Source organism: Physcomitrium patens, chromosome 6 (genome assembly GCF_059467195.1).
Source record: "Physcomitrium patens ecotype Gransden chromosome 6, ASM5946719v1, whole genome shotgun sequence".
In the NCBI taxonomy this organism is placed as follows: domain Eukaryota; kingdom Viridiplantae; phylum Streptophyta; class Bryopsida; order Funariales; family Funariaceae; genus Physcomitrium; species Physcomitrium patens.
Genome location: NC_143415.1, coordinates 4,249,622 through 4,272,722, shown reverse-complemented (window position 1 = coordinate 4,272,722; position 23,101 = coordinate 4,249,622). Strand labels below are relative to the sequence as shown.

General features: G+C 39.2%; 2 protein-coding genes across 16 annotated transcripts; both read right to left on the bottom strand.

The window, feature by feature from the left end:
• Positions 1-6,950: 6,950 nt before the first annotated feature.
• On the bottom strand, positions 6,951-12,285 carry LOC112284024 (uncharacterized). Of its 10 annotated transcripts, none has more exons than XM_024523492.3 (15): positions 12,145-12,285; positions 11,403-11,523; positions 11,074-11,179; positions 10,722-10,805; positions 10,249-10,368; positions 9,907-9,990; positions 9,609-9,724; positions 9,300-9,401; positions 9,021-9,134; positions 8,569-8,625; positions 8,395-8,461; positions 8,232-8,285; positions 8,035-8,109; positions 7,589-7,624; positions 6,951-7,471 (listed from the first exon to the last, which is right to left on the bottom strand). In XM_024523492.3, exons 2-15 carry the CDS (start codon positions 11,408-11,410, stop codon positions 7,370-7,372), a joined length of 1,125 nt encoding a protein of 374 aa, XP_024379260.1. In that variant the 5' UTR covers positions 11,411-11,523; positions 12,145-12,285; the 3' UTR covers positions 6,951-7,369. The 10 variants fall into 10 exon arrangements, with proteins under 10 accessions (XP_024379260.1, XP_024379265.1, XP_024379257.1 ...); XM_024523497.3 differs by having other exon boundaries at positions 11,074-11,174; XM_024523489.3 differs by having other exon boundaries at positions 12,141-12,282.
• Positions 12,286-16,389: 4,104 nt separating this feature from the next.
• Positions 16,390-21,943, bottom strand: LOC112283848 (uncharacterized). Of its 6 annotated transcripts, none has more exons than XM_024523102.3 (6): positions 21,766-21,943; positions 20,043-20,143; positions 19,036-19,397; positions 17,975-18,809; positions 17,652-17,806; positions 16,390-17,332 (listed from the first exon to the last, which is right to left on the bottom strand). In XM_024523102.3, exons 3-6 carry the CDS (start codon positions 19,273-19,275, stop codon positions 16,988-16,990), a joined length of 1,575 nt encoding a protein of 524 aa, XP_024378870.1. In that variant the 5' UTR covers positions 19,276-19,397; positions 20,043-20,143; positions 21,766-21,943; the 3' UTR covers positions 16,390-16,987. The 6 variants fall into 6 exon arrangements, with proteins under 6 accessions (XP_024378870.1, XP_090107115.1, XP_090107116.1 ...); XM_090250989.1 differs by having other exon boundaries at positions 21,777-21,918; XM_090250990.1 differs by having other exon boundaries at positions 19,036-19,350; positions 21,777-21,908.
• Positions 21,944-23,101: the final 1,158 nt, after the last annotated feature.

Genomic DNA, 23,101 nt, shown 5'->3' with positions numbered 1-23,101 from the left:
AGCTATCAGTAGTAGTCTTTCTGCCTCATCAGTAAGTAAAGCATGATAAACGGCAGGTGAGCGGGTGATGTTCTGCCTACGGGGTTGTATTCGCATGTATACTGGCGCGTGATCTGAAACATGAACTAACGTGGGCCAGATCGCAGTTTGTGCACCAATCTGGATTAGTCGTTGGTTCAGGTAGAGACGATTGAGGCGTGAACAGATCATGCCTGGAGCCGGTTGTCCCATGAGTACTATTTGGGTGATACTTTCCTAAATTCATCTGCTAAGAAGCAGGCTTGAAGGCCCAATTGAATCACTAAAGCACTCCATGCCGTGAGTTCGCGTTGTCCTCTTCCGGTGGTAGCTTGTCCGCTCATCTTATTACTCAGTTGCTCGATCATGTTGAAATCACCACCAAGTATCCAGTTCGCTTGCGGGAGCGGGAAGGTGCAAATTTTGTTCCATAATCGAGCTCTTGATCCCCTAAAGTTGTAAGCATATATATATTTATTACTCCAACTTTGATGTGCGGTATCCACTGAAACGTAATTTATTTTGCTCTCCCTTGTGCGATCACCCCGTGTTCTTTCACCATACTTGCGATTTTGTCCGAGAGGAATATTGCAGTGCCTCCTTTAAAACTGTCCGTACTCGCACTATAATGCGTCTCATTCCACAATGAGAGCCCCTTGCGAAACTCCAGTTGTTTCGTGCCCTTGTCTAGTGAGAGCTTATGTTCCTGGACCATGAGTATATCGGGTCGAGGATGAGACTTCTGGAAGAAGTTCCTTACTTCAGTCGTTTCCGTACGCCAATTAGATGGCGGCCAAGGCCTCGTACATTGAACGACGCTACAGCTAGGGGTTCAATCATTCGATTTGTCCGTTTGAGGGATCGCGGACTCCCCATGGTGATTTTCACTAGTTGCCGAAGGTTTTCTGCCGTTAGTGTGCGGTAGAGGATCGTCGGGTGTATCCTGTGGTGTGTAGCCAAGGAATTCACATAGCACATCGCCGTCTGTTTTCCATGCTTTCGACCTCTGTTGTATAGGCTGGTTTAGTCGTTCCTGCATAATCAGCGGGATGCAATACCACTGCAGTCCCATCGCGGCGTAAATATTTCCTCTTTATACTCGATTAGTGCTATGAAAGTGTAATGATCGTTGTCCATGGTAAGCTGTTGCCACCAGAATCAATGAGCGCATCATTCTGGGTTGCCATAAAAATTTGGTATCGGTTGTGACCTGTGTTGTTGTTCTAGGCTGGGCTGGAGGGTTCCTGCCTACTCCACTTGTGGATGCAGAGATTGCTCTTCCTTTATTTGCTCGGAAGGATTGTTTGTTCTGTGTGGGTTCATGCTTTTGGGAATGGTGCAGTTCTATACTGTGTGTTCGAAAGATCTACATTGGCTGCATGGGACACAAGCCCACTCTATTCCAGAGTGTACTCCATATCCCCATCAACTACTTCTACTATGGTTCCAACTATTACTAGTGTATCCCAACATTTTCAAGCTCTTTTATTTCTACCATTGACTGTGGATGGAAACAATTATCTATTATGGGAAAAAATCGCAAAAGTAAATTTATTTGCAGAACAACTCTCAAATGTCATTATGTTTGAAGAATCTCCTATAATAAGTATTTTTATACCTCTTGCTATTCGTTGGAAAGCACTTCTTTTTCTTCGTCGTCATCTTGTACCTGCATTACAACATCAATATTTGGAAATGGAAGATCCTGCAGAACTTTGGAAGAATCTTAAATCTAGGTTTGATCATCAAAAGACCATTTTTCTTCCACGTGTGCATCATAATTGGACACATTTACGTGTCTTAGATTTTCCAAATTTAAATGCTTTCAATATTGAAATGTATAATATTGTCTCACAATTACGATTATGTGGACAAAGCATTTTTGAAGAAGAAATGATTGAGAAAATTCTCTCTACATTTCCTCTTGTATCTATTGTGCTTGCACAACAATACATGAACATGAAATTTCAGAGTCATTTTGATCTCATGTCCTATCTACTTCTTGTGGAGAAGCAAAATGAGCTACTTTTACACAATGTGCAAGCTCGTCCTATTGGAACTACAGTTCCAGAATGTCATGCACTTAATATTTCAAAATCTAAGAAGAAATTATATAAACATGGAAAACGTGCTCATAAATATTAGGGTAGTCATAGTCATGACCATTTCTACCCATATAGAAAGAATAAACGTTCTACTATTAATTATAATAGAAAACAAAAATTAGAGATGCATTCTTGCCATAAGTGTGGAATGATTGGACATTTAGTACATGTGTACCATACTTCAGAATATTTTATCAAAATGTTCCAAGAAAATAAGAAACTATGAGCTGAGGCCCGTGAAGTTCATACCATGGATGCGTCGATGGATTCAATTGGTGTTGATGACTTAGAGGCTTATATGAATGACAAAATGTCTAATGATGAATCAAATGATGCGCTCATTGATTCTGCAATAACACATACTATCTTGTGAGATAGACAATTTTTTATTGAAAAATCTTCAACTTGGCAAACTAAAAATATGATGACCATGGCTGGAGCAAATGTATTTTGTTTCTAAGAGGGCACAACGATCATAAAATTACCTGGGGGTTCCATTATAAAATATAAACATGTGATGTTTGCACCATCAGCACCTCGGAGTTTGATCAGCTATCAAGATGTACGTATTAATGGTTATCACCTCTCGACCGCCACTTTAAATACAAAAGAGGTTTTGGTTCTTGCAAAGAACCATAAAGTTATTGAAAAAGCTTTTGCTATAGAAAATGGTTTATACCGAATTATGATTCGGCCTCCCATTATATTTAATTTTGCATCATCTATCACAGAGAGTCGTATTTTTCTCTGGCATTGACGATTGGGACATCCAGGATCCACATTATTTAGAAAGATCATTCTATGTATAATTGGACACAATTTAAAGCCTGCAAATATAGACTCTATGGAATTATGTCGTGCATACATGTAAGGTAAAATGATTACTCGGCCTTCAATTTGGACACTTTGACAAGAATTACCACCAATGCTTGAAAGATTGCATGGTGATATTTGTAGTCCTATTAATCCAATATCAGGACCATTTCATTATTTTTTGGTCCTTATTGATGCATCAGATAAACAATCACATGTTTCATTATTATCAACTTGAAACATGGTATTTGCCAATCTTATATCTATGCTTATTTGTTTTCGGACACATTTTCCTGATTATCCTATAAAAACATTACATATGGATAATACAAAAGAATTCACATCAAAGTCTTTTGAATACTATTGTATTGCAATAAAAATTGAGTTGACATATTATGTTCCATATGAACATGCTCAAAATGGACTTGCAGATTCATTTATAAAGCATATACAACTAATTACTCGGCCACTCCTCCTTCACGCAAATTTACCTGCATCTATGTGGGGTCATGTAGTTTTACATGTTGCAGCATTAGTATGCCTCCGCCCTTCTTCTCTTGAAATTGTTTCACCACATGAGCTCATTTTGGGTCGTGTTCCAAATGTATCTCACTTACGAGTATTTGGTTGCCATGCTTGGATTCCACTACCAGAACCTCAACAACGTACCATTGGAGTTCATCAACAAGAAGGCATATATGTTGGTTTTGATTCACCAAGCATTATTCGTATTGTTAATGCATCAACTGGCACATTATTACATGCACGTTTGCAAAATTGCCGTTTTGAAGAAAATGTATTCTCATTTTTTTAAGGAAGAATATCCAATCAACAAAGAAATAAAGTACTCATATTTGAAGCACCAAAAATGTTTACAATGAATCCTGATCCTAAGACATCTTTAGTAGAAATTGAAATTCCTAAGATTTTGCATCTAAAACGGATTACAGATGAAACACTTGATGGCTTCAATGATGCATCTAGAATTATAAGAGTTCCTAGTAATGAGGCTCAGAATGCACCTGCTTAGATTGCAGTGCCATTGACTACAATACCTCAAGTTATAACAACAACAACTAAAAGAACTCGTGGACCAGATAAGCAACCACGTAAGAAGAAAGCTATAAAATTGACTAATCTTGGTATTATTTCTCAAGAAATTGCCACTTATCTTGCGGGACTACCAATTCATGATGATATATCTATGCATAATATACCTTCAATTCCTATGAAAAACAATCTTGGAATTGGAAGGAATAAGAACAGGTTGAGTAAAGAATTATCTATTTTGTATTGTGCCACAGATGATATTTGGGATAGACCATTTATTATGGTAGATGAATCATTTGCATATATGATTATAGAAGCCCTTTCTTGCAAGGAAGACGATCCTGAACCTCAAACTATCGAGGAGGCGATGCATCGCTCTGATTGGTTAAAATAGAAAACTGCTATTGAAGAAGAATATGCCTCTTTGTGTAAGAAGAAAGTCTTTGGTCCAATTGTAGACACTCTTACATCTCGCCTTGTGGGATATAAAATAGTATTAATATGCAAGTGAGATGCTCAAGGCCAAATAATCCGCTATAAAGGTCATCTTGTTGCTCAAGGATTTATTCAACAATTTGGCATTGATCATGAATCCACATATTTTCCAGTCATTGATTCAATTACATTTCAATATATTATTGGAATGACAATTCATGCCACCCTTGAGATGCATCTGATGGATGTAATAACTGCATATCTATATGGTTCTCTTGATGCAAATATTTATATGAAAGTTCCACCTGGCTTAGAAATAAGAACTCTAAATCGACCTGCTCTAGGATAATATCGTGGTATTAAATTATGTAAGGGCTTATATGGTTTAAAACAATCTGGACGAATGTGGTATCAATGTCTTCGAGATTATTTAATTACAAATAATTTTATAAGTGATCCACTAATTCCTTGTTTGTTTATCAAACGAGATAAAATTGGTTTTGTGATCATCGCTGTATATGTTGATGATTTTATTCTAGTGGGTACTACATCTGCATGTGTTACAGTTACTAACCTACTTATACGTGAATTTGAGATGAAAATGCTAGGAAAAACTACTTTCTGCATTAGTCTTCAGATTATGCATCTAACAGATGGTAGTATTTTTTTCTACCAACTAACATATATTAGACGAATCTTGCAAAGATTTAATATGATTGATGCTTATCTATTGTCCACACCAATGGTTGGACGTGGTGGTGATGGTCATGATCCATACCGTCTATGCGAGGAGAAGGAGGAAATATTGGGAGATCAATATCCATACCTTGCAGCAGTTGGAGCACTTTTGTATTTAGCTACATCTACAAGACCAGATATTGCATTTGCAATTAGTGTTCTTGCAAGACATAGTGCACATCCAACACTGAGACATTGGAATGGCATCAAACATTTATTACGTTACTTAAAATGTACTGAAGACTTGGGATTATATTACACACAATCCGCGGATCCAAAATTGGTTGGATATTGTGATGCATGATATAAATTTGATATTGCAACAGCTAAATCTCAAACAAGATATGTATTTTTAAGACATGGAGTTGCAATATTATGGAAATCAATGAAACAAATAATAATTGCAACTTCATTCAACCATGCAAAAATTATTACCTTACATGAAGCATCCCGAGAATGTATTTGGTTGCGATTAATTGATAAATTCATTCAAACAACATGTGGATTTTTATATGATGATTCTCCAACTGTCTTGCATGAAGATAACAGTGCTTGTATTGCACAGATGTAAGTTGGTTTCATTAAAGGCGACAGGACAAAGCATATTGATCCAAAGTATTCTAATTATACCTATGACTTGATTACTGATCAAGAACTTATAATTAAGAAAATTGAATCTACAAATAACCTTGCTAATCTCTTCACCAAAGCTCTCCTATTGTGCAACCATCGTCGACTTACTTATGGCATTGGTATACGGCGACTTACTTTTCTTGAATAAAAAAGTTAATGAGCTCTTTAAATAATTAAAAAAAATGATGTTGTACTCTTTTTCTTTCATCTATGGTTTTTTTCTTACATACAATAAGGTTTTCCTACATAAGGTTTTAATGAGGCAACAATTATTGATCTTGCAAGATCAGAGAAAAGTATAGATCATAATTCCATACAAATTTTATATTATGTAAATATTATGATGAGTGAGGAGGAGTGTTGAGATCATTAAATGTAGTCGACGCTCTGCATAATATTTACTGTAGACTACAGTAAATACCATAGCTACAATATTTAGAGTCTAGTGGAGAAGTACTCTTTATCCTCTCCCCTTTTCTCTTCTTGTATACTAGACACAACCAGATCAATAGATTTTTAAGTGTGAAGTTCTCTCTCCTTAGAAACCCACTTGTGTGTATGACTTACTACTACTCTTGTATCTGTGTATGACTTACTATTACTCTTGTGTCTTTCTAAACGTTCTCAACAAATACAAAGCTACAAACCCCAGCTTGGAGTACACAATCGATCAAAACGTCGACTCCTGAAAAACCGGATCTAGAGACCAAGTGCGGCTCCGGTTTTCACGGATCCCGAGCCGAGCCCTAGCCGAGTATCCTAACCGTCTGGACCACAATGGATGCGTACGACTTGCTAATCCGCCGCCGCCGCCGATGCACCGCGCGCACCCGTCGCACAGCAAAACCGGCCATGGGGCTCAATTCTTTACCGAAGAGCAGGCAACAGAAGCTCGAAGCTATATGCATCGCCGGTACTCCGAAGCCTTTGAGCTGGGTCAAGACATTTCACATACAAAGGTAGAAGGAAGTGATGCCCGTTTTCCTTACAAAGTGCAGAGTTTCCGAGATAATCGTGGCTTTGATATTGTGATGGACTTGCAAGCCGATCATTGGAGTATCAAATGTACTGGAATGCAATCAGTAAGGGTGTTCTAACGCCTCAGCACGTGTAGTTTGTGATGATACGTAACGTTTGTAACAAAGTCGGGACGCAGTCTCAACGGGAAAAAAGATGTGTTTATTCTCACAGTATTTTGATTCTTCATTCAAATTCAGGAGCTTCCAGAGTCTGTTACGACGTCTATTACTGCAGAAAACTACAAGTCCGGAAACTTCCAGATGGATGTCACACCAGCCGTTCAAAAATTCTCCCGTGTTTCCAGCACCGACGTGCAAGTAAAAGGTCCTGCAAGGACAGTCTAAAATTGTGACGAAGTTTTAACCAGGTTTCCAAGTGTCTTTCAGGGATGAATCAATCTGCTTTTAGGATCCAGGTGGTAAGTTTCCCACCACAGAAGAGCCTAACTTGCACTAAGTAACCTCGAGTAGGCAGAGGAGATATGCTCGGTAAGAAACGAGCAAGCCACACACTTCGGGCACATTCCAAGGGCACCCAGGGTATTGCAATAAACTCTTCTACTTCCCTTGAGCTGCTGCATCTAATTCAGCTTGTCTTGCATCGGCTTCCTTCCATCGCTTAGAATAAATTTGCCATTCATAATTGCATCTCAACCGTACCTGCAAGGAGCAGAAAAAGATCGTCAAAATACTAGTTTCAGGGTTGAGCTTGAAAAATGAAGTTGATACAAGCAGGTGCGGAAGAAAACGAAGATGATTACAAAAAGATGTGCTTACCCCTTCCCATGGTGCCCTCCCAGCGATGGTTACACCCTGCAAACAATAGACAATGCTTTAGATGATTGAGGGAAATTCTTGACATACTCAAGTTCCGAATACTTTCGTTCATGAACGAGTCCATAGGTTGGTTTGCAATCTTGAAAAAATTAGACAGAAGAGAGTCGGAAGGTACTTATGCGCATCATGTATTGCGGAGAGATTTATCCCATTTCAAGCTTCGAAAGAGGACTCATACTCTTGATGAAGGGGGATTGTAAAAAGCATTACAACTATATCACTTGACAGAATGGCGTTAGCCAATAAAGTTGGAATAGAGTTTCTTGATGCAAAGTTCCTCCTGCATTTATGGTGATGCTGCTAAACGACTACTAGAGAATGCTGGGAATTAGAAGATATATCCATACTCCAAGGGAATGTTACACAGAATATGTAGAATGACCCACCTGATTTCCAAGTGATGGTACACCGACGTGTATAATCCATGTTTCATCAACTACTCCAATTTTCTCGTGAGCAGGCTGTATGGACAAAATGATGCGCTTAAGAAGAGCGGAGAATATTCACTAATCAGAATTCCGCAATAGCTGACTGTTTATACAATATTAACTCATAACAAACTTGAGTTCGGAAGCAGAGTTACCTCAACACAGCGACGTATGGCGAAATCCAGACCCCAACCGTGTACCAAGTCATTCTATAACCAAGTACAGATATAAAATAATTAGATGGAAACATATACTGCATCTCCTCATGGTCTCGACTGAGGTAAATCAAATGGATTCTTCAAAGTTGTGATCATGTACCTGTATTATGTACCAGACGCAACGCCATGCTTTTCGTGAAAACACGGGTGCCATGATCTCAACAAACCTGCGATATCGAACAATCCGTCAGTGACCAACAAACGAGTACGAATCTCAAAAAAGGAAGCCATCTTATGAACCCATCACATGATGCTTTGTTTGGTGGCTAGTTACCCTGCACAGGGGGGCTTGAGCGGATCTTTGCACCAACCAGGATGTTCCACCGTTACCCTGAAGATGCGCATAGGTTTGTTTTGAAGGTCAGTGCTTTTCAGTAAAACGGATGATAGTATCATTTAAGATAGCATTACAAGATTTCCCATATGGATACCCTCATGAAGAAGTTTCTAAGTTGTGTCTGATCATAAGTGACAAAACTAAAAATGGGAACCAAATGGCAGAAAACAACAGAAATGTTACAGTGAAAAAGAAATGAATAAATCGGGTCCAGTATGTGTTCAAAACGGTGCTCTCAACACAGAAGAGGTACAGTTCAACACTGTACTCTTATTTGAGGACGCTGATTACAGAATTAAAAGACTCCCCACTATACATTTAATAATGTTAGAGTACTATTATTAGAACAGCATGTAGAATATATCACCCAAATCATATCAGAAACATACTTGTGAACCTCAATATCGCCCCGATGCCTTGTCATTGCCCAAGTTGTACCACGAGAGGAATCCAGCGACGGCTGTGAAACTTCGAGACCATGCTTTTCGACGAGCTCCAGGTACCTGCAGTTTTTTTTATTTTATTTTCGTTAGAAAGCCTTCGTTATATTAAAGCCGTATCACATTATTGTTGCAAAAGCACATCCTAAAGTCGTAAATGCGGTTCACAATTCTGGACTCACAAGTTGGCTGAGACTTCCGGAACAAATTATGACAGAAGTAACTCACCTCCGCGCATTGAAATGAGTCAAATCAAGATCCTCATCCCAAATGAAGATATATTCATACTGTGCCACCACATCAGGATGCAAAAATCGCTTGACATACCACCTGCAATTGCCCCTAAAATCAGTTAACTACAACTTCGACAACAGAGCAGAGCCAGAAATGTAGTCAGATTGAGAATCCACCACAAGTAACAAACAGGCATTACCAAAAGCTCAACAAAAACGCACAAAAGTGAAGAGTATCACACTGACAACACATCCTCTAAGCCTAAATAGCCCCATTGGTTTTAAGTATTAGAAGGGAACATACCACTTGGCTTGCTTACGAATACTTATATGAATGGCGTTTTGAGACCATTCATACTCGTCCCATTCAGTCACTTTTCCGTCATAATGGAAGAGCAATATTTGAAACTCCTTCGAGAACTGAAGAGCCAAATCAAGGACGTGAATTATAGACAGTATATTTTGTAGGATGCATTGTTGCAGCAGTGGTATAGTAAGCTTGTTGAATATCCACAAACACGTTCGTCTGATAAAATGGCAGCCAAGCTATATCAACGCAAAACACATCTTGTGAATCCTGTGTGAGGCTACGAGAGACATACTTTCTGGACTGCGGCATTGACAGCTGCCTTCTGACTAACACCGACAGTGAACGTCAAAAGATATTTTGGCGTTTCCAATAGATCCTGCAATAATTTTGGTATCAGACAGTGATTCATAAATAACAGTGACATAAACAAGCATCACATGGATAAGGTGTGGCAGTGAAGCTCAACAATAACTCATATGCCACCAAGTAAGAATATTTCGGCTACCCATGAACCTGAAGATAAGGCCTCAACAAAAACTTCCAAAGCTGTACATGGAGAAATATCCCACGGCATCATTTTGCTTCATGTAAGGCTTCTACTGCCTGGAAGTAACCTCATCCCTTCACAGCATACCTCTTCAGGTTTCCCCCATAACCTACGAGGAAAAAGATCAGTTTCAGCGTGGATGATGCCAGGTGGAAGAGACTCGGTTCCTAGCGGTTTATCCCTAGTGCACGTGGGCCCTTCCATATCCTGTTTTCCAAGTATCCCGTACTAAACAAAATGAGAAAGCGAGTATACGAGCTCAATGGGTATGAACTGCAGCTTAAAAGGCTTACCACTGAATTTATGTCCAACTTAACATTGCCAAGTGATTTAAGACAAACCTAGGTCATTATCCATACTAACCACAGCAGAGCCTAGAGCTTTAAAAACTTGTTTCGATGTATTGTAGAAGTAAAAAACATACAAGACCAGCTCAACCGTGAGAAATGATCATCACCATACCTATGCACTATGTGCTCTACCAAGCAAGCACCACCCAATCCACGCTGGAACAGATGTCAAAGCAATTAGACAGCCGTATTAAGAATGATGAATTGTACCGTAGGAGGAATTGGTGGATAATCGGCATACTGCGGCTGCTGGATGTGCGCAGCAATATACCCAAGATTAGGTGCGACGCCATGCTGTAACACAGCTTCTCAGCGTTAACACAACTATCCTTAAATTTTAATCAAGTAGATTCGTTTATTCGGCACATGTCAAACAAAGTCAACTATACCAGAATACCTCTACTTATGAAAGAAGCACCGGGGACCACTTGCATGTGCAGCTTCAGAGAACATCTTACATGAAAGGACGAGGCAAGCGAAAACTTTCTGTCATAGATTATATGTATTGCCACATGTCTCAGTTTTCCGACTAGAGGAGGAAACCAGGCTGCTCATAACATACCTGCATGAGCGTGCTGATAAAGGCACCAATCAGTCCACCTACAATTGCAGCTACTATCAACCTCAACATTGTTCTGGGTTTAGAGGAAGCCGCAGCCCCCACTGCACTGAAAAACAGCAAAGCAATGAGAAGTTTTATATTGAGGAAAAAATTGATAATTGAGCAATTTGCAGATGCAAGCGGAGATGGCCCTCTGTGTGCCATGCCTCGTGACTTAGTTATAGCTATCTTTGATAAAACAATGGTTGTCGAGGTTTTAAAATGAAAGTAACCCAACACTACCCATGAAGCTCTATGAACTGAAAGCAATTACTGAAAGCTCTGCGTACCTTTTCATGACTGAAAAACGCCCTCGGAATTCTACCTCCTAAGCCTTTCAAATCCAGCCAATGCTATTGCACACAAAATAAGCTAGCACAATAGTGCTGATGTCTCTGATCACCTGCATCACTAAACAAATCCCGAGCACTTTCAAGTGGCAATAGATGCTGCTAAAGATCAATAACTTCACGGACCAGCATACACTGCATCACTCTTGTGTAACAGGCAATCAGTCAAGATTCTACACTCAGCCAGTCATCCAGACTTATTAGCTTGGCTACTGAGCTCAGGCAGCCTGGCAACATAAGAGACACAACAACAAACTAACGAACGTCTGGTGCGATATTCCACTAGCTACTTTAATACCAAGAACGATAAATTCATAAACCTGACCCAAACCGCCATCTTCAAAAATCCTACGACCGTACCCACTGATTATTCTTTCAACTTTCTTGCATCCGAATTCAAAATAAAAGAGAGCAAACCAATAAACCTATTCCATCTTCAAAAATAATTCCAAAGCTATAAAATCTGGAGGTGCGCATAGCACACAAGATCCGAAATCCAAGACTGGGATCCTCTTTGAAATGACTGTGAAACTGCTCTGTAGAGCCGTAAAAACGCTCACGAAAGAGGGCAGTCTCACAGAAACTACGCGCCGGCAGAATCACACCACGCCATGGGCAGAAACCACATCTCACTGGACCCACCAACGCAAAACTCTCCAGCAGCGAGACCATGCTCACCTACATGCTCTCCCGGTCGGAAGAAGAAGCAGAAGAAGCAGACGAAGAAGCAACGTATTGGGAGAGGCGCTTGAGCATGAAGGACTTCCGACCTGGGATCTCCCACCAATCGATGGCGCTCTTCTGGTCAGCAGCAATCCTGGAATCGATTGGCAAAACGACAAAGAAGAGGAGAAGAAAGGGGGCAAAGCAGAGACGAGGACAGCAAAGCCGAAACAGGGTGGATGCCCTCCTGCTGCTGCTGCTGCAACTGCGATCCCACGCCCTCACCCACACGCACACGCGCAGACACCGATTCTGGGCGCATTGCTCACCACCGCATCCCCATTACTCTTCGTCTTCTTCTTCGTTCTTCTCCAATCGTGGCCTCCACGCTGTCGCCGCCACCCGATTTCGGGTCCACTCTCAGGCAATCTCGCGCTCCTTGTCCGCAGTTTCAAAGCATGAAACCCATGAATCCATTTCTACTTACGAGCACAAGCAAGTGATGAAGTAGAAGAAGAAGACAAACGCAACAACATCACACACGCTCGCAAAAGCAGAAATGAAAGAGGAAAAACGGCATTTTCGGACACTCTCCGACACCGAGGAATGCGAGCAAGGCTTGTCGGGGATGCAAAATTGGTGGTTGGACGTTGCCTTTGTTTTTGCCTCCTTTCTTCTTCCCCTTCACCTCTTTTTACTTTTCGTTTTTTGTTTGTGTTTAGGGCTTTGTCGTGTTGTGGGTCATGGGGATGGGGAAGAGCCATAGATGGAGGGAAGGAAAGAATGAGAGAAAGAAAAAGAGGCATGGGATTGATGATAGGTGAGCAAATGATATGGGTTGTTGTTTTGTGTGCAAAGTTATTATGATTGTTGTAATAGATTGTTTGTTTTGGGATGTTTTTTGTAATGTTTTATAGATTGTTATTGATTGTTTTGGGATGTTTTTTGTAATGTTTTATAGATTGTTATTGATTGTTTTGAGATGCTTTATAGATTGTATTTATTCTATAAAACATCCGTAGGGCATTATCTTTTTCTCCTTTTTTTGTTGAGCTGCTTTATGGATTGTTATAGATTGTTATTAATATTCTTCTTTGTTAATTTATTATTATTATTATTACTGTAATTAAGGAAAAGAGACAAGGTCATGTAGAGTTTGAATTTTGAAAAAGATAAAGGTTTAATACAAAAATATATAGATATTTAAGAAAAAATTACTGAAATCTAAAAGAGAAAATGATGTTTACCTAAGTATAAGTGTATTTAAAGTAGTTGGTACAGAAGACTTGTTTATTTACAAACCTCTGTAGAAATGTGTTTGAAGCACTTTGAATAGTAGAATGGTTAGGTATTTTGAAAAGTTGAAAAAGATTCTAAAGTAAAAATATAAAGAGAGGTCACTCTAGTGTTGTGTAGTTGTTTTATTAATGCAAATCTCATCATTTTAGCATTATGATACAAATACTTAATTAATAGCTTCATATTGTTTTTTGATTGTATCTTAATATTTTTAGAAAATATAAATTATTTTAGATTCAAAAATTTATACTCATCTTAGATACAAAACAGTATTTGTATATATATATATATATATATATATATATCCAACATTTTTAAAAAATTTGGTATACAAAAAAATGTATCTATAATTCATAAGAACAAAATATATAAATTTCTTAATATAAAATTTAAATAAATAGATTTTTTAATTGATGCTTTATTTGTAGTATAATTAAATAAATTTTGGAACCTAAAAATTGTGACAATCTAAAAACATTATTGTAAAGATTGGTACTTTTAATTTAAATATTATAATTATTTAATTGCCTATTAGTTATTTTAAAATCATCAAGTCTTGTTCAGTTCCATATAATATTAAAAGAATTTTTTATGATTCAAATATCTTGCAAATATGAATAACTATGTGATTTTTAATATTATTATTTTTAATTAAAGGCATTGGGATTAGAATTTATTTAAAGGTGGTTTCTTCTACTTAGTAGTTTAAAATCTAAAATTATGCATTTTTATATAAGTGTTAGTATAAAACATTCTTCTCATAGAAAAATATAATATGTTTTTATTATAATTTAAATTATGTATATATATATATATATATATATATATATACATATATAATTGTTCATTATTCCATTAACCTAGACATCTAAGAAAACTATTGTTACATTTTAACCACAATTGAATAATAATAATAATAATAATAAAGATAGATATATAGATAGATATAAATTTAATATATGAGCAACTTTAAGTAGATAGTGATGTTGATTTAAAGCCAAAAGAAAGCAGTTTACGTTTCAATAAAAATCCAAGTCTTATTTTTTGAGAAGTTGTTTTTTTCAATTAAAAATGTTGATTTTTCTTCTATTAAATTTAAATATAGAAGAATTAGGATTAATTCTTCTATACATGATAGGATCATGATAAATATAAATATTTAAATTCATATATAAAACTCAATTTTATTAATTTGCATTGTCAAATCAAACTTAAATTTTTAACTTTTGTTTATATATATATATATATCAAAATTTTGATAATAATATTTGTATAAGTTTTATTTTCATAGTATTATCAAAATTTGATTTAAAAAAATTATTACTCCTTAATTTTGGCATTTGTTATTTTATAATACAAATTTAAAATCTATTTCAATTTTATTTAATATGCAAATAAAAATCTATTTATTATATTTTATTATTTTATTCTTAAATAATATTTTAAATAAAAATGTTTTTTTTTAAAAAAAAAATTGATTTTTGAATCTAAATAAATTCAAATTTATTCCACAAATACACAAATATTTCACTTTATATAAACATCTTTTCTTTAATTTTTTCTATATTTTTAATAATGTTTTAAGAAAAGCACATCCATAATCAAATATGTTTTATATAATTAAATTTTTATATTATAGAACATATGTAAGTTTTAGTTTTAAATTCAAAAATATTTAGATATTAAATACATACATATATATATATATATATATATATATATATATATATAAACACAAAAATCTATTAAAACATGTTGTAAAAACATATATTTTATTTTGGTATACATACATATATTCTAATAAAATGATTTTTTATTACTAATAGATCAACCATGGTGATATGATCTATCTTTCTCTTGTGTACATGGCTAAATGATTTACTCTTATGTAAAAGTATATGTGAGTATATGTACACATCATTTTAACAATGTATAGCTACTTTTTGGGATAGTATAGACACTTTACATTAATTTCAGCAGACTTTTGAAAGCATTATAAATTGCATATAATCAGAAAGAAGTACATAAACACGGCTGTTCAATGTTCTACAAAAGTTTGATCATAAAAGCTGTGGCATGGAGCCAAATTTCCTTTGACTGGCTGATGGAAAAGAATAGATTTCCATGCAAAACACACAGAGAAGAGTCTTCCTCACATTCCCGCCTCTTCCCTGCTGGCTGTTTAAACTAGTTGGTAATAATGCCACAACAAGATCAATCCTATAGCAAAGACTTTCATGATTTAGGATCGATGATGTACCGACTAAGTTGGGTTGTTTTAAACAAGATCAGCGTAACTGGTGGTAGAAGCTTACTGATGACCTGAATATGGTGAAGTCACAACTTGGGTTGGATTGTTGAAAAAATTTCAACTTTTGTCATCCTTCCATGCATTTGGATGCAAGCTATGTTTGCCACCTCTTATCCCTCTCATTAAAGACGATGAGGAAGGACCCATTGTGACTGGGTGATTGAGCTATGACTTGCTCGTGCCGCTTGCTTAAGTTCTGACATATCAGACCATCTCCTGGGAAGCTTGAGAACCTCAGTAGGCGGATCATGCGCACCACCTTCGACCCTGCCATTACAACTTCCTGTTGTGCCACTTGCTGTTGAGGAATAGCTGGATCAGCTGCAGCTGCAGTAACTGGAAAGTTAATTAGAGAGTACAGTGCTGGGACTGGAACGAGGTTGCCCAGCGTCGTAGCTCGGGAGATTAGACCGTGGAAATAAGGTCTTCCTTGGAGCATGTCCACAGCTGTCCAAAGCCAGCCAATTCACAGGAAGAGGAACTACAAGATGTTACAAGAATCTAGAGGAGGCAATAGAGTAAGGGCGAAGTGTAGAAAGATGAGCTTTACAATAATTGCAACCCACCAAATGGATGTCTTCAAGGATAGGAAAAGCAACTTTCTTAATACACATACATCGAAGCAGTTCAAACACTCAGGAAGAGGATTGAATATTGGTGAAGAAGTGGGGTTCAGTGAGGACTCCCCACGTGCCATGCAACAATAGCGGTTAGAGACACTGGCGACCAAAATCTACATAGTTATCCCCGATTTTCAGCCTCGGATGAAGAGGAACTACCAGTAATCTACAATGGACCTGTGGTGTTTTCATGGTCCTGGTCCTGCTTTCAAACAGAGTAACTTGCAATAACCTCTAGTATGTACTATCCTAGGACCAATCAAAAAAAAAGAAAGTCTGCAGCTCAAGATTGTAACCTTACAATCTCTGATAATAAAGCGCCAGAGGACCTATTCTACACTCTAATGTACATTTACTCAGGGGTGGACCACGAAAGTTCTGCGTATCGGGGCATACGCACACTCAAAACCAGACAACAGGTTCTACAAAGACCTCAGGTAACTCACCCACCATTACCCCAGTGGCAACTGCACGAGAACAAAACCTAGTGCAGGAATTGCATTCTATACGCATCAGTAACTTGGTAACCATCAATTACGACACTAATCTCAACCCTAAACCCTACACCAGGCAGAATTGGAGTGAAGCGTGTCACACCACAAGCACCAGAAAATAGTGTTTGTCACGATCCATCAGGCATTGTCTTTTGCAGGAGCCATAACTTCACCCATCCTTTCTTGCGCCACTTTACAAACTTCATTAAACTCTTCGTCTGCATTTTCTAGGCAGGAAGACATTCTCATGAAAAGTCGGCTGTTCCCTCCTTCAAATGACTTCTGGAAGAGCCCAAGATATTGGTTTACTTCATGGCGCTCTAACCCTTGAAGAAGGAACGGTAGTAGCCTCCCATGGGACTCCTCCATAACCCCAAAACACTGAATCACTAATTCCTCTTGCTTGTCTCTCCCAATATCAGCTATGTTGAGCTGTGGTAACAGATCCCTCTCTTCTTCATGGTAATGTTCCACGACGTTTTTCTGTGACAGGCGACGTCCACGAGTAAGTATGACTTAACCCGGCTCCAAAAATGGTTTACGCAAGCCTTGCGGACAAAAACATGAGCATTGCTGCAAAATTCAAAACTAAGCACCACCATTGATTGATACACAGCGTTCCGCTAGATAACGTGTACAATCGAATTAGGATCATTCGCTTAAAGATTGCTTGCAAAAGAATAATCTGTGGGCCACGCAACACATGAATAGTTGGCAAATATGGTTATATCTCTTTCTTCATTGAGACACCAAAAGCGTCATTCACACAAAAGAATAAAAAAGCATGTTAACAGTAGCTCACTTGGTAAACACGCAATCGAGCAGCAAGAGCCTGCAAACCTTCCAGATGGTCAGAACCGCCTTGCTCCAGCGCCATCACCCCCTTTATGTCTTCGCGTATTCCATTCATCACTGGAAGGTCTCGGGCATGATCCATGAGCGCTGACTCACTCATTCCTGAAGCATTTAGAAGCCAATGCAAACCCACATTTACTCACTTACACCACGTACATTTTACGTGATGATTAGGCTTAAGCTATTCAGATGGATGGATCAGCTGGAGATCAGAACACAAGTTCTACAATACTATTACGCAGAGTAAAGGACAACTCATCGTAAACATACCTTCCTCTGTACAGTCTATTGCAGGAAAAATGACTCTCTCCTCTATCTGTGCATGTTCTTGCATCAAGTCCACCAGGCGTCCATACATCTTCCAAAGCAGTTGCATTCGTTTCCCTGCTCCTCGTCTTCCAAACTCCCCCACTTCTATCTCAAGTTTATTTACTAGTAGCTCATCAGCGAGTGCAAGTAACTTCTCCAAGTGCCATGAAATGCTCCGATGTTGTAGCACAGTCATCACGATCAAAGGAGATGGAGCCCTCTCGTCCAGAACTTTGGCTATGGCTCCTTTCAGTAACTCCAGATCCACCCGCACTGGAGCATAGTTGGGAAAAGAATGTAAACCTAAACTATAAGAGAGTAGATGAGGGTGAGCAGCTCCAATTTCAATACCCCGAAAGAACTTAGCCACATCAACGAGAAGTAGAGCTGGAATGAGATAGACATCTACAAGAGTAAAATGGTTCCCAAAAAAGAATCGACCCTGCTTTCCATGTACCAATTTACCACTGTCCAATTTGGCAAAGGCGGATTCTAAGTTCGGTCTCAATTCTTGTTGAACCAAGGGACTTCCATCATAAACCAACTGCCCCACAATAGGCGTGAATTCATCCCGAATAAAAGCTACCCAATTCATGACTTCGCTTCTTATAGGGCTTGGGATCAACGTGGGATCTTGGAAAGTCTCCTCGATATATTCCAGCATAACGTCTGTGGAATGGACGATTTTGTGATGACCATATTTCAACACAGGATATTTTCCATCAGGACTTGTGTTGACTACCTTGGGATTGGTCAAGTCTGCAGGTGTGAGCCAAGTTGCATCCACAACAACACCCTGCAAGGAGTGCATGTTGTCGTGAGGAAGTGCTTGTCTGACTCATCAATAAGCTCAAACCTCAGTCACATATGTCAAGACAAAACTAATTTTCAATGGAAACATTGAGAAACTGAACAGAAGTGAAAGTACTACGAATCTTGAACGTATGTTCCCGCAGCAGAGAACCAATGCAACATTCCCAAGTGACACCCAAGCGACTGACACAATACTAGAGGTGGTTCACCTTGAATTGCAACGCAATCAGCACACGCAGTGTAAAGAGACAAAGGACGTCTCCAATAAGCTGTACTCTAGGAAGATTACTCTCAGCGTCTGCATACGTCATCTCGCTCGGTGCAGTTTCACTAGGGCTTGATTCACAATAAGTTGGGGAGGATGACGCTGGCACAACCGCAGATGGATTTGAATTAAGTTGTTCATCCTTGTGTTTCGCCGGTGCCATCTTTGGACAACACACACCCATGTTGAGAGAGCCTACGAGGCAGCTTAATTTGGCACTCAGATGTGGTAGACTTCTGAAACATTAGCTTCTGCGGATCTGCACTACAGGAGGAGCCTCTGAGCCTCATTAATGTTTGACTGCAGCTGCATATTACGTTATAAGCAGAATAATTAGTGCTCACGATCCCAATCCTTATCAAGCCCTAAAACTCAGAAAGCTGAGGTCTCGAAGATGGTGGCTGCAACTCGGTCACAGGTGCTTCGTAGCTTTCTACCTCGCTAAGCACACTCATAAAGATCTCAAGAGAAATTATGTCCAAAAATTAGAGAAGTAAATCGTCATGCAGAAACAAGTAGCAACGTTTATACAGCCTTCATGTGTAAGCCACTTCAAGCGACTCTCAAAGATGTTTAGGAAGGAGTAGGTTCTTTTAGTCAACTAAAATTTAAATGTATATAAACCTCTGTCATGATTGAAGAAGTAACAGCAGTATTTGAAAATTAAACATTAAGGTAACAGGTTTTTGTGAACAGATCAAGAACTTCTAAATAATGGTAATGTTAAAATTGAAGAGAAAATAATTCGATGACTTTGAGAGGCACTGAAACACTTTTCTTCACTCAGAAACGCTTCGTGATACTTGGTATATTGAAACTATCCTCGTTATCATCAGTGTTACATGAACAAAGATAATCCAACCCAGCCACCTAAAATTCATGGTATAAGTCATTTCAATCATTGAGTTTTTTTGTAAGAAAAAACACCGTTACTGATTTGGGAAAACTCACCATGTTCTCTCTACTAACTGCTCGTACATATATTTGGAAACAGCCCGCGCAAATGCTTGAACCTTTCAAGAACGCGAGAAAATTTGCGGAAGCTTACTTTCCTGCAACGTCACACCTCTGACTTGTTAACTTCCGTTTAGAGAGGATCCGGCGCGTTCACGAGAGGTAGGTTGAGGTCACAAACTATGAAAATTTCAGCTCGTGTTTTTTTTTTTTTTTTTTTTTTTTTTGTTTTTCTGACAACCACCTGCTGGCCCCCGTGCGGCGCATATCCCAAGGCATGCTTTCATGCTGTGTAACATGTGCCATCTTTCTTGCTCTAACCACAACTAGACATGTATGTGGGACCTCGTATGAAGACACAAACCAGTTCTACGAATGAGACGCATTCATAATGACAGTGATGACAATGGATCACTGAATTGAGACGTAGTCTCTCAGGAGGGACTGTGAGGAGAAGTTGACATTCAAAACTACGCAAAGCTCACGAGAAGGCGTAAAGAGAGGGTACCGCTGAAAAGTACACAACGCTAACAAAGCTAGAGCAGAGGCATGAGCTCGAAGTACGAGATCCGTGATAGCAGGGAAGGAGTGCTGATCACGATATAAACCAGTGCTATTCTCAAAGAAAATTTCCTCTCAAGACTGGTACAAGTGACTCTTCGTTCCCATAATGCGCAGTTGCGCTGACTACCCAGCGCTGCTCGATGATCACATGAGATCAGTCAGGAGCTCGGTAACTCATTTTTAACAAGATTCTACATTTTCTTGAAGGAATGCCAACTTCAACATACCTGGACGAATGGTTTCCTCCAATCACATTTCCAACTCGCTTCTTCTCTCTGCGTATCACAACCTCAGCTTCTCTTTCTTTCTCTCCCTCTTTTACTCTGAAGATCCTACCCCCCTGCTCTCCTACTCCCACTTTCCACGCAATGCAAGTCTCAAACACGGCACCACCACCGCCGTTCTGACCCTTCAACTCCTTCCAAAGAGTTCCCTCAGCCACACAAGAGCAGCCGCATCACAGCTTGCACTCGGAATTCCCACTCAAACCCCTCCTAAAAACCGAAACCCCTCCCATTCCAGTCATCTGCTCTCATACTCCCACTCCCTGAACCTCCTCCCTCCAACCACTACCAACCCAACTCTAGAAAAATCACCAGAAAAAACTGAAACGAGACAACAAGACCATCAACTTCACCTTCACACCTGCCACCAATCTACTACCCAATTCTCAATCATCCATTCCCACGCTTCATTCTCACCATCCTCAAACGAAACAACGCACACACACACACACTGTTCCTAAATCCTCTGAGCCTCAAACACCACCCACATCAGCCAATTCTTTGCAACCAACTGACAACAAACTCAAAAAAACTGCCACGAACTGGAAAGAAAACCACGAGATGGAGTCAACTTCCACTCTGCATGAGAAAACAAAAACAAAACAAAACAGGGTGAGAGAGACTGGGTATTGACACTGTTGCTGCTACTGATGGCTCCTACACCTCCAGGCAGCAGCAACGGAATGGTGGAGATGATGAGCTGATGGGGGTGGGAAAAAGCCACAACATGAGCAGGGGGAGAGAATCAACAAACGGTGGGAGAGGGGCGGGGGGCAGTGTAAGAAAAATGATGGGGCTGCTGGCCTCCACAACCAGAAATCGGATGATTCGGAGTAGTGTGAGCAACAAGGCATGGGCTTATGATCATGAACCTTTCTTTCACCTTGCTTGATTGCTTTGTGGTTTGACAGTAGATGCTCCTGCTGCTGCTGGCACTGTAGCCCTCCTCCTCCTCCTCCATTGCCCGGAATGAGAGGGAGAGGCAAGAGCCACCACCACAGTTGGCACCTCCCCTCCATCTCTGGAATATGAGGAAGATGTCGTTCCAGTTTCTGGGTGATGTGCTTACTAAGAACGGAAAACCTCTTCCTGGCTGTGAGTTTATAGCATTAACTTAGAGCCCCTTCCTTCCACACGGGCCCTACTCCATCACTTGCCTTCCTTTCTCGGCTGGAGCGTATTCTTTCTGTTCTGCACACTGTTTGCCTTCGCCCCACTGTCACTGGACTCTCTCTCTCTGCTCTGTGAAGATGTCAAGGTTTTCTTTTCTTTTTTTCTTAATACATTTTATATGAAAGGAAGGAAAAGAAAAAGAAAAAGTCGAGAGCATGAGTAGCATGGTTTTTCTTTTTGTCTTTTTTTCTTTTTAAATAATATGGACTCATATTGTTTGCTAGTAGAAATCCACTATGGCAATGTTGGTAAAGTAATGAGTTGGCATCTTTGTGGGCACCAAGATCAGGTAAACCTACACACAACAACGTAAGGGAACCATATGGAACTAATTCTACACCGCAACAAATGCAATCCATTCAACGATTTCTTCTCCCATGCCTCATTAAAATCTCAAACAGATGAAATCTTCTCAAAAAAAACATATATATATATATATATATATATATCACCAATCTTCCACTAGTCTCAAGACTTGGTTCAAAGTGGGTGGGGAGACAGCGAACGACGCACAGAGAGTGGGGCCGCAAAGTGGATTATTCCTGCCGACCAAGCCGCTGCTGTAGATGAGCATCACGGATCTGGGCTCACCACATGGCACCACGTGGTGACCTGGACTTCACCTGGCATGCTGACTAGGACTCCGCTGTCCCACGTGGCAGTTTTCTCTAAGGTGGTCACATGTCTTCTTCGTCTTCTTCTTCCTGCCTTTTTCTCAATCCTGTTGTTGAAGTGTCCTCCTCTTCAAAAAACTCCACAAGGGATCTGGGTTGGTTAGCATCCCCACTCTGACCCCACGGTTGAATTAGGGTTTGGAAATTAGGATTAGGATCTGGGGATCTGAGGGATGTGATGTTTGGGGAAGGGAAGGAGAAGAGTATTGTCACAAGGTGTTCAAATGAATTGATTTGTTTCTAAGATTCTATATTCAAAATTTTGTGTTTGCCTTTGTACCCTGTATATTACTGTTTCTAGGGCAGTTTTTTTGTGTGTACTTGTAGCACAAGAAAATAATAAGTTACAGTTACATTGAGA

What these genes read in the sequence shown, in the direction of transcription:
- LOC112283848 (XM_024523102.3), bottom strand. Translation starts at nt 19,275, where the DNA reads ATGGGTGTGTGTTGTCCAAAGATGGCACCGGCGAAACACAAGGATGAA. An exon ending in TGATTGCGTTGCAATTCAAG is followed by an intron (nt 18,810 to 19,035) that starts GTGAACCACCTC and finishes CACTCCTTGCAG; the next exon opens with GGTGTTGTTGTGGATGCAAC. An exon ending in CTCGATTGCGTGTTTACCAA is followed by an intron (nt 17,333 to 17,651) that starts GTGAGCTACTGT and finishes CGCCTGTCACAG; the next exon opens with AAAAACGTCGTGGAACATTA.
- LOC112284024 (XM_024523492.3), bottom strand. An exon ending in TTATCAGCACGCTCATGCAG is followed by an intron (nt 10,806 to 11,073) that starts GTATGTTATGAG and finishes GCTGTGTTACAG; the next exon opens with CATGGCGTCGCACCTAATCT. An exon ending in GCGTCTGGTACATAATACAG is followed by an intron (nt 8,286 to 8,394) that starts GTACATGATCAC and finishes ACTTGGTTATAG; the next exon opens with AATGACTTGGTACACGGTTG.